Source organism: Triticum aestivum, chromosome 3D (assembly GCF_018294505.1).
Source record: "Triticum aestivum cultivar Chinese Spring chromosome 3D, IWGSC CS RefSeq v2.1, whole genome shotgun sequence".
NCBI lineage: Eukaryota > Viridiplantae > Streptophyta > Magnoliopsida > Poales > Poaceae > Triticum > Triticum aestivum.
Window position 1 is genome coordinate 566,361,946 of NC_057802.1, and position 10,824 is coordinate 566,372,769.

Sequence of the window (10,824 nt, forward strand, 5' to 3'; positions counted from 1 at the left end):
GCCCCAAATACTTAGCGGACAAGAAGAAGGCCGGCAACACCAAAGGTATATGTGATATACATGTAATTGATGTGTACCTTACCAGTACTCGTAGTAGCTCCTGGGTATTTGATACCGGTGCGGTTGCTCATATTTGTAACTCAAAACAGGAACTACGGAATAAACGGAGACTGGCGAAGGACGAGGTGACGATGCGCGTCGGGAATGGTTCCAAGGTCGATGTGATCGCCGTCGGCACGCTACCTCTGCATCTACCTACGGGATTAGTTTTAAACCTCAATAATTGTTATTTAGTGCCAGCTTTGAGCATGAACATTGTATCTGGATCTCGTTTAATTCGAGATGGCTACTCATTTAAATCCGAGAATAATGGTTGTTCTATTTATTTGAGAGATATGTTTTATGGTCATGCCCCGCTGGTCAATGGTTTATTTTTGATGAATCTCGAACGTGATGTTACACATGTTCATAGTGTGAATACCAAAAGATGTAAAGTTGATAACGATAGTCCCACATACTTGTGGCACTGCCGCCTTGGTCACATTGGTGTCAAGCGCATGAAGAAGCTCCATGCAGATGGACTTTTGGAGTCTCTTGATTACGAATCATTTGACACGTGCGAACCATGCCTCATGGGTAAGATGACCAAGACTCCGTTCTCCGGAACAATGGAGCGAGCAACCAACTTATTGGAAATCATACATACCGATGTGTGCGGTCCAATGAGTGTTGAGGCTCGCGGAGGATATCGTTATGTTCTCACTCTCACTGATGACTTAAGTAGATATGGGTATGTCTACCTAATGAAACACAAGTCTGAAACCTTTGAAAAGTTCAAGGAATTTCAGAGTGAGGTTGAGAATCAACGTGACAGGAAAATAAAATTCTTACGATCAGATCGTGGTGGAGAATATTTAAGTCACGAGTTTGGTGCACACTTAAGGAAATGTGGAATAGTTTCACAACTCACGCCGCCTGGAACACCTCAGAGAAATGGTGTGTCCGAACGTCGTAATCGCACTCTATTGGATATGGTGCGATCTATGATGTCTCTTACCGATTTACCGCTCTCATTTTGGGGCTATGCTTTAGAGACTGCCGCATTCACTTTAAATAGGGCTCCGTCGAAATCCGTTGAGACGACACCGTATGAATTATGGTTTGGGAAGAAACCTAAGCTGTCGTTTCTAAAAGTTTGGGGATGCGATGCTTATGTCAAGAAACTTCAACCTGAAAAGCTCGAACCCAAGTCGGAAAAATGCGTCTTCATAGGATACCCTAAGGAAACTATTGGGTATACCTTCTACCTCAGATCCGAAGGCAAGATCTTCGTTGCCAAGAACGGGTCCTTTCTGGAGAAGGAGTTTCTCTCGAAAGAATTGAGTGGGAGGAAAGTGGAACTTGATGAGGTGATAGTCACCCCTTCCGAACCGGAAAGTAGCGCAGCGCGGGAAAATGTTCCTGTGGTGCCTACACCGACTGGGGAGGAAGTTAATGATGATGATCATGAAGCTTCGGATCAAGTTACTGAACTTCGTAGGTCCACAAGGACACGTTCCGCACCAGAGTGGTACGGCAACCCTGTCCTGGAAATCATGTTGTTAGACAACGGTGAACCTTCGAACTATGAAGAAGCGATGGCGGGCCCGGATTCCGACAAATGGCTAGAAGCCATGAAATCCGAGATAGGATCCATGTATGAAAACGAAGTATGGACTTTGACTGACTTGCCCGATGAGCGGCGAGCCATAGAAAACAAATGGATCTTTAAGAAGAAGACGGACGCGGATGGTAATGTGACCATCTACAAAGCTCGACTTGTCGCTAAGGGTTATCGACAAGTTCAAGGGGTTGACTACGATGAGACTTTCTCACCCGTAGCGAAGCTGAAGTCCGTCCGAATCATGTTAGCAATTGCCGCATACTATGATTATGAGATATGGCAGATGGACGTCAAAACGGCATTCCTTAACGGCTTCCTTAAGGAAGAGTTGTATATGATGCAGCCGGAAGGTTTTGTCGATCCTAAGAATGCTAACAAAGTATGCAAGCTCCAGCGCTCAATCTATGGGCTGGTGCAAGCATCTCGGAGTTGGAACATTCGCTTTGATGAGATGATCAAAGCGTTTGGGTTTACACAGACTTATGGAGAAGCCTGTGTTTACAAGAAAGTGAGTGGGAGCTCTGTAGCATTTCTCATATTATATGTGGATGACATACTATTGATGGGAAATGATATAGAATTCTTGGAAAGTATAAAGGCCTATTTGAATAAGTGTTTTTCAATGAAGGACCTTGGAGAAGCTGCTTATATATTAGGCATCAAGATCTATAGAGATAGATCAAGACGCCTCATTGGTCTTTCACAGAGTACATACCTTGACAAGATATTGAAGAAGTTCAGTATGGATCAGTCCAAGAAGGGGTTCTTGCCTGTATTGCAAGGTGTGCAATTGAGCACGGCTCAATGCCCGACCACGGCAGAAGATATAGAAAAGATGAGTGTCATCCCCTATGCCTCGGCCATAGGGTCTATTATGTATGCCATGCTGTGTACCAGACCTGATGTAAACCTTGCCGTAAGTTTGGTAGGAAGGTACCAAAGTAATCCCGGCATGGAACACTGGACAGCGGTCAAGAATATCCTGAAGTACCTGAAGAGGACTAAGGATATGTTTCTCGTTTATGGAGGTGACGAAGAGCTCGTCGTAAAGGGTTACGTCGACGCTAGCTTCGACACAGATCTGGATGACTCGAAGTCACAAACCGGATACGTGTATATTTTGAATGGAGGAGCAGTAAGCTGGTGCAGTTGCAAGCAAAGCGTCGTGGCGGGATCTACATGTGAAGCGGAGTACATGGCAGCCTCGGAGGCAGCACAGGAAGCAGTCTGGATGAAGGAGTTCATTACCGACCTAGGGGTGATTCCCAATGCGTCGGGCCCGATGACTCTCTTCTGTGACAACACTGGAGCTATTGCCCTTGCGAAGGAGCCCAGGTTTCACAGGAAGACCAGGCATATCAAGCGTCGCTTCAACTCCATTCGTGAAAGTGTTCAAAATGGAGACATAGATATTTGTAAAGTACATACGGACCTGAATGTAGCAGATCCGTTGACTAAACCTCTCCCTAGGGCAAAACATGATCAACACCAGGACGCAATGGGTGTTCGATTCATCACAATGTAACTAGATTATTGACTCTAGTGCAAGTGGGAGACTGTTGGAAATATGCCCTAGAGGCAATAATAAATGGTTATTATTATATTTCTTTGTTCATGATAATCGTCTATTATTCATGCTATAATTGTATTGTCCGGAAATCGTAATACATGTGTGAATACATAGACCACAACGTGTCCCTAGTAAGCCTCTAGTTGACTAGCTCGTTGATCAACAGATAGTCATGGTTTCCTGACTATGGACATTGGATGTCATTGATAACGGGATCACATCATTAGGAGAATGATGTGATGGACAAGACCCAATCCTAAGCATAGCATAAAAGATCGTGTAGTTTCGTTTGCTAGAGCTTTTCCAATGTCAAGTATCTTTTCCTTAGACCATGAGATCGTGCAACTCCCGGATACCGTAGGAGTGCTTTGGGTGTGCCAAACGTCACAACGTAACTGGGTGACTATAAAGGTGCACTACGGGTATCTCCGAAAGTGTCTGTTGGGTTGGCACGGATCGAGACTGGGATTTGTCACTCCGTGTGACGGAGAGGTATCTCTGGGCCCACTCGGTAATGCATCATCATAATGAGCTCTATGTGACTAAGGCGTTAGTCACGGGATCATGCATTGCGGTACGAGTAAAGAGACTTGCCGGTAACGAGATTGAACAAGGTATTGGGATACCGACGATCGAATCTCGGGCAAGTAACATACCGATTGACAAAGGGAATTGTATACGGGATTGATTGAATCCTCGACACCGTGGTTCATCCGATGAGATCATCGTGGAACATGTGGGAGCCAACATGGGTATCCAGATCCCGCTGTTGGTTATTGACCGGAGAGGCGTCTCGGTCATGTCTGCATGTCTCCCGAACCCGTAGGGTCTACACACTTAAGGTTCGGTGACGCTAGGGTTGTAGAGATATGTGTATGCGGAAACCCGAAAGTTGTTCGGAGTCCCGGATGAGATCCCGGACGTCACGAGAGGTTCCGGAATGGTCCGGAGGTGAAGAATTATATATAGGAAGTCCAGTTTCGGCCACCGGGAAAGTTTCGGGGGTTACCGGTATTGTACCGGGACCACCGGAAGGGTCCCGGGGGTCCACCGGGTGGGGCCACCTATCCCGGAGGGCCCCGTGGGCTGAAAGTGGAAGGGAACCAGCCCTTAGTGGGCTGGGGCGCCCCCCTTGGGCCTCCTCCCATGCGCCTAGGGTTGGGAACCCTAGGGTGGGGGAGTTCCCCCTTGCCTTAGGGGGCAAGGCAACCCCTTCCCCCCTTTGGCCGCCGCCCCCCTTGGAGATCCCATCTCCCAGGGCCCGCGCCCCCCCGGGGCCTATATAAAGGGAGGGGGGAGGGAGGGTAGCAACCTACAGCCTTGGGCGCCTCCCTCCTCCCCTGCAACACCTCTCTCTCTCCGCAGAAGCTCGGCGAAGCCCTGCCGGAGACCCGCTACATCCACCACCACGCCGTCGTGCTGCTGGATCTCCATCAACCTCTCCTTCCCCCTTGCTGGATCAAGAAGGAGGAGACGTCGCTGCACCGTACGTGTGTTGAACGCGGAGGTGCCGTCCGTTCGGCACTCGGTCATCGGTGATTTGGATCACGGCGAGTACGACTCCGTCATCCACGTTCATTGGAACGCTTCCGCTCGCGATCTACAAGGGTATGTAGATGCACTCCCTTCCCCTCGTTGCTAGTACACTCCATAGATGCATCTTGGTGAGCGTAGGAAAATTTTAAATTATGCTACGATTCCCAACAGGGAGGCGCCAGGGCTTGTGGTGCGGCTGCCCTCCCTCCCCTCCACTATATATAGGGGCCCTGGGGGGGGCGGCCCCTGGGAGATCCAATCTCCAGGGGGGCGGCGGCCAAGGGGGGTGGCTTGCCCCCCAAGCCAAGTGGGGCGCCCCCCACCCCTAGGGTTTCCAACCCTAGGCACAGGGGGAGGCCCAAGGGGGGCGCACCAGCCCACCAGGAGCTGGTTCCCCTCCCACTTCAGCCCATGGGGCCCTCCGGGATAGGTGGCCCCACCCGGTGGACCCCCGGGACCCTTCCGGTGGTCCCGGTACAATACTGGTGACCCCCAAAACTTTCCCGGTGGCCGAAACTGGACTTCCTATATATAATTCTTCAACTCCGGACCATTCCAGAACTCCTCGTGACGTTCGGGATCTCATCCGGGACTCCGAACAACTTTTGGATTTCCGCATACTAATATCTCTACAACCCTAGCGTCACCGAACCTTAAGTGTGTAGACCCTACGGGTTCGGGAGACATGCAGACATGACCGAGACGACTCTCCGGTCAATAACCAACAACGAGATCTGGATACCCATGTTGGCTCCCACATGTTCCACGATGATCTCATCGGATGAACCACGATGTCGAGGATTCAATCAATCCCGTATACAATTCCCTTTGTCAATCGGTACGTTACTTGCCCGAGATTCGATCGTCGGTATTCCAATACCTCGTTCAATCTCGTTACCGGCAAGTCACTTTACTCGTACCGAATGCATGATCCCGTGACCAACCACTTGGTCACTTTGAGCTCATTATGATGATGCATTACCGAGTGGGCCCAGAGATACCTCTCCGTCATATGGAGTGACAAATCCCAGTCTCGATCCGTGTCAACCCAACAGACACTTTCAGAGATACTGTAGTGTACCTTTATAGTCACCCAGTTACGTTGTGACATTTGGTACACCCAAAGCACTCCTACGGCATCCGGGAGTTACACGATCTCATGGTCTAAGGAAATGATACTTGACATTGGAAATGCTCTAGCAAACGAACTACACGATCTTTGTGCTATGCTTAGGATTGGGTCTTGTCCATCACATCATTCTCCTATTGATGTGATCCCATTATCAATGACATCCAATGTCCATAGTCAGGAAACCATGACTATCTGTTGATCAACGAGCTAGTCAACTAGAGGCTCACTAGGGACATGTTGTGGTCTATGTATTCACACATGTATTACGATTTCCGGATAACACAATTATAGCATGAACAATAGACAATTATTATGAACAAAGAAATATAATAATAACCATTTTATTATTGCCTCTAGGGCATATTTCCAACACTTTGGATCGATTCAAGGTTCAACACGCGACAACTGCAGCTCCAGGATGATGGTCCTAGGAGCACGTAAACGAAGTCTTTTTGGGTGTACTCGATAAGGTGAGGTCCGCTCTGGTAGGGGAGCGACAACAATGCCGCGTGGACGGCTCATTCTGGTGGCAACAACGGCCGTTCGTGGTGAAGGAAATATGCCCTAGAGGCAATAATAAAGTTGTTATTTATATTTCCTTATATCATGATAAATGTTTATTATTCATGCTAGAATTGTATTAACCAGAAACTTAGTACATGTGTGAATACATAGACAAAGAGAGTGTCACTAGTATGCCTCTACTTGACTAGCTCGTTGAATGAAAGATGGTTAAGTTTCCTAGCCACAGACTTGAGTTGTTATTTGATTAATGGGATCACATCATTAGAGAATGATGTGATTGACTTGACCCATTTCGTTAGCTTAGCACTTGATCGTTTAGTATATTGCTATTGCTTTCTTCATGACTTATACATGTTCTGCAACTCCTGAATACCGGAGGAACACTTTGTGTGCTACCAAACGTCACAACGTAACTGGGTGATTATAAAAGTGCTCTATAGGTGCCTCCGATGGTACTTGTTGAGTTGGCATAGATCAAGATTAGGATTTGTCACTCCGATTGTCGGAGAGGTATCTCTGGGCCCTCTCGGTAATGCACATCACTATAAGCCTTGCAAGCAATGTGACTAATGAGTTATTTGCGGGATGATGCATTACAGAACAAGTAAAGAGACTTTCCAGTTACGAGATTGAACTAGGTATTGAGATACCGACGATCGAATCTCGGGCAAGTAACATACCGATGACAAAGGGAACAACGTATGTTGTTATGCAGTTTGACCGATAAAGATCTTCGTAGAATATGTAGGAGCCAATATGAGCATCTTGGTTCCGCTATTGGTTATTGACCGGAGACGTGTCTCGGTCATGTCTACATAGTTCTCGAACCCGTAGGGTCCGCACGCTTAACGTTCGGTGACGATCGTATTATGAGTTTATGTGTTTTGATGTACCGAAGGTAGTTCAAAGTCCCGGATATGATCACGGACATGACGAGGAGTCTCGAAATGATTGAGACATAAAGATCGATATATTGGATGATTATATTTGGACATCGGAATGGTTCCGGGTGAGATCGGGCATTTACCGGTGTACCGGGAGGTTACCGGAATCCCCCATGAGGTATATGGGCCTTATTGGGCCATAGTGGGAGAGAGGAGAAGGGAGCAAAGGAGGGGGCGCCCCCCTCCCAAGCCCAATCCGAATTGGGAGGGGGGCCGGGCCCCCCTTTCCTTCCTCCCCCTTCCTTCTCTCCTAATCCAACTAGGGAAGGGGGGATCCTACTCCCGGTGGGAGTAGGACTCCTCTTGGGGTGCGCCTAGGAGGCCGGCCCCCTCCCCCTCCTCCACTCCTTTATATAGGGGGGAGGGGGGCCCATAGACACACAAGTTGATCATTGATCTTTTAGCCGTGTGCGGTGCCCCCCTCCACCATAATCCACCTCAGTCATATTGTTGTAGTGCTTAGGCGAAGCCCTGCGCCGGTAGCTTCATTATCACCGTCATCACGCCGTCGTGCTGACAAAGCTCTTCCCTGACACTCTACTGGATCGTGAGTTCGTGGAACGTCACCGAGCTGAACGTGTGCGGATCGCGGAGGTGTCGTACCTTCGGTGCTAGGATCGGTCGATCGTGAAGACGTACGACTACATCAATCGCGTTGTCATAACGCTTCCGCTTACGGTCTACGAGGGTACGTGGACAATACTCTCCCCTCTCGTTGCTATGCATCACCATGATCTTGCGTGTGCGTAGGAATTTTTTTGAAATTACTACGTTCCCCAACACGTGGTTCAAAGATCTTGATGTAATTTTTTTTAATATGTTTCAGGTGCTTTGTATAATTGTATTTGTGGTAAAAAAAATCTTTTGGGTCCTTTAAAAAAGGTTCTTGGTTTTAAACACAAAAAGGAAAACAAAAAAACACACCGATTTTTCGTACTACGGGTTATACCTTGCCAAATGGGCCGGCCCGGCAAGGTTTATATGGGCCAGGCACGACAATTATAAACTTGCTGGGCCAGGCCAATCACGGGCCGGGCGCATGTGCTATCGGGCCGGCACGCTAAGACCGGCCGATTCGGCCAGGTTTGCGACGGGTCCCTGTCTCTGTCTCTCACGAGTCACGGCGTAGAGTTCATCCCCTTCCTATGCAGGGGCACTCCCCTGTTCAGTAGTCGAATCGGAAGCCGAGACCAGCATGAATCCGACCAGGAGCGGATAATAAATCTGGTAAAGATCGTCTCCGCTCTTTCATCGCTTTATCTCTCGGGATTATCTCTCGGCTACAATTCCGATTTCTCCATGGAGAAGCAGGGCCAGGAGCGGCAGATCGATCCAGTAATGGAGGCAGCAAGGGGGGATCCCGACGACCCCCTCATCGCCTCCCGCCGCGGACGGGTCGGCGGGTGGTGGGATCGTAACCAGGACTTCATACGGAGACGCGCGGAGACGCTGAGGCGACCCGCCGCCCAGGCGGAGGCCGAGGCAGAGCGTAGCAGAGAGCCGCCGGCTTCCAAGAACTCCATGGCGGGGCTGCTCGTGCCGGCGGCGGCGGAGGTGCGGGATCTGGAGTGCGCGGTGTGCCTGGAGGACCTGGTGGCCGGAGGCAGGAAGCTCAGGAAGATGGACTGCTCCCACTGCTTCCACCAGCGCTGCATCTTCCGCTGGCTGCACGTCAGCCGGCTCTGCCCGATGTGCCGCTTCGCGATGCCCTCCCGGCCCGACGGCGAGCACGTCGGCGACGAGGTGGAGCGGGAGCTCGCGGCTGAGGAGGAAGACGCCGCTGACGAAGAAAAGTCTGCAGCAGCTGAAGAACGTTCGTCCGGTGAGTGAGTGAACTGAACTAATGATTCATCGGATTAGCGATGATGGTAATGATTTTAGTCTGATTCGAAATGCCTCTTCTTTACTGTATACTGTATATGAATATTTGTTTACCCGCTCTTTCACAGGTAGTGTACCTCTAGCAAAGATGTCATTTTTCTTTATAAGTCTGCCTTTTATGCCTGTCAGACCTTTTTATCAGCCTCTCCAGTGGTACCGCGCTTTACCCCTGTTACACGTCTGTCTGTTTAAAGATAGTTTGTATATTGTAAAATCCATCCTGATGACAGACAATAATATAGATAATGAATAGAATAAGCTGTCTTTAAACAGTCTATTTCAAATCACAACTACAGTACTTGTGTGTATAATTACACACAACACACAACACCCAACACCAGTGCAATAGCAAAATCACCGTCTATAAGTTGTTTGCGTTACTTGTACAGACTTCTCTTCTTGTAGGTTTACATACTATCTCTCTCTCTGTTTCCTCTTCCCACGACGTCACTAAAATTCCGTTGTAGCAGGCAACCCTTCCAGATGACTCACTAGACACTGTTGTATATGCCCTCCGGTGGGGCTCCTTTGATTTGGTGTTGCGCAATTCCATAGTTTGCCATCCAAACATGATTTGGTGTTCACTACAGGAATCAGCTATTTTGCCGTCTGCCATGGCGGACGGTAAAGGCATGAACGGCGGACGGCAAAGGCCTTTGCCGTCAGCCGCGGACGGCAAAAGGCTCCGGCAAAGTAGGCTACGGTAAACAGCTACTTTGCCGTCTGCTTCCTGGCGGCTGACGCCAAAGCCTTTGTCGTCTGCCGCGGACGGCAATAATTGTGCTCTCAGTCCGTTAAGTGGCTAACGGCAGGCCTTTGCCGTCCGCCGCGGACGGCAAACTTTCTAGTGCCTTTGCCGTCTGCCAGCGGACGGCAAAGTTTCTACTGTCTTTGCCGTCCGCCGTATGATGTCATCTACACGTCACTACATGGCAGGCCTTTGCCGTCCGCCGCTGACGGCAAACTTTTTGCCGTCTGCCACTGTAGGCAAACTGACCAAATGGGTCAGCTCCCAGGAAGCACAGCTGGATGTCACGTGTCCTCTTTGCCGTCCGCGGCAGACGACAAAGAGGCCGTTGCCGTCGGTGGCAGACGGCAAAGAGCCTGCATATTGGGTCTTTTTTCTGTTTTTTATTAAATCCAACAATTTTCACAGAAAATATATATGGCATATATAGATATATTTCACAAGGCAGAGTTCCATCACATAAGATATATATGACAACAATTTTCACAGCAAACATATAAGATATCCAACATGCATAGTTCCATCATACATAGTTCCATCACATAACTTCATCACATATGTTCCATCCAACTACCAAGTTCCATCATACATAACATAGTTCATCCAACTACCAAGATACATGCATAGTTCAACGATACAAAAGAAACAGAGAAAGGGATAAGGAGCACTCCATCTATGCAAGCTTTCGTCAAGTGAATGAAATCTGCAAAATGAAAAATAAGAAAGTTAGAAATAGGTGACTAGAATAAGAAGACTAGAACAAGAAGAGTAGAACAAGAAGAAGACTAGAACAAGAAGAGTAGAACAAGAAGAAGACTAGAACAA

General features: G+C 48.6%; 1 protein-coding gene across 1 annotated transcript; it reads left to right on the forward strand.

The window, feature by feature from the left end:
- The first annotated feature begins 8,440 nt into the window (after window positions 1–8,440).
- Window positions 8,441–9,377, forward strand: LOC123075490 (E3 ubiquitin-protein ligase SIRP1). The gene is made up of 2 exons (XM_044498081.1): window positions 8,441–8,597; window positions 8,682–9,377. Exon 2 carries the CDS (start codon window positions 8,709–8,711, stop codon window positions 9,198–9,200), a length of 492 nt encoding a protein of 163 aa, XP_044354016.1. The 5' UTR covers window positions 8,441–8,597; window positions 8,682–8,708; the 3' UTR covers window positions 9,201–9,377.
- Window positions 9,378–10,824: the final 1,447 nt, after the last annotated feature.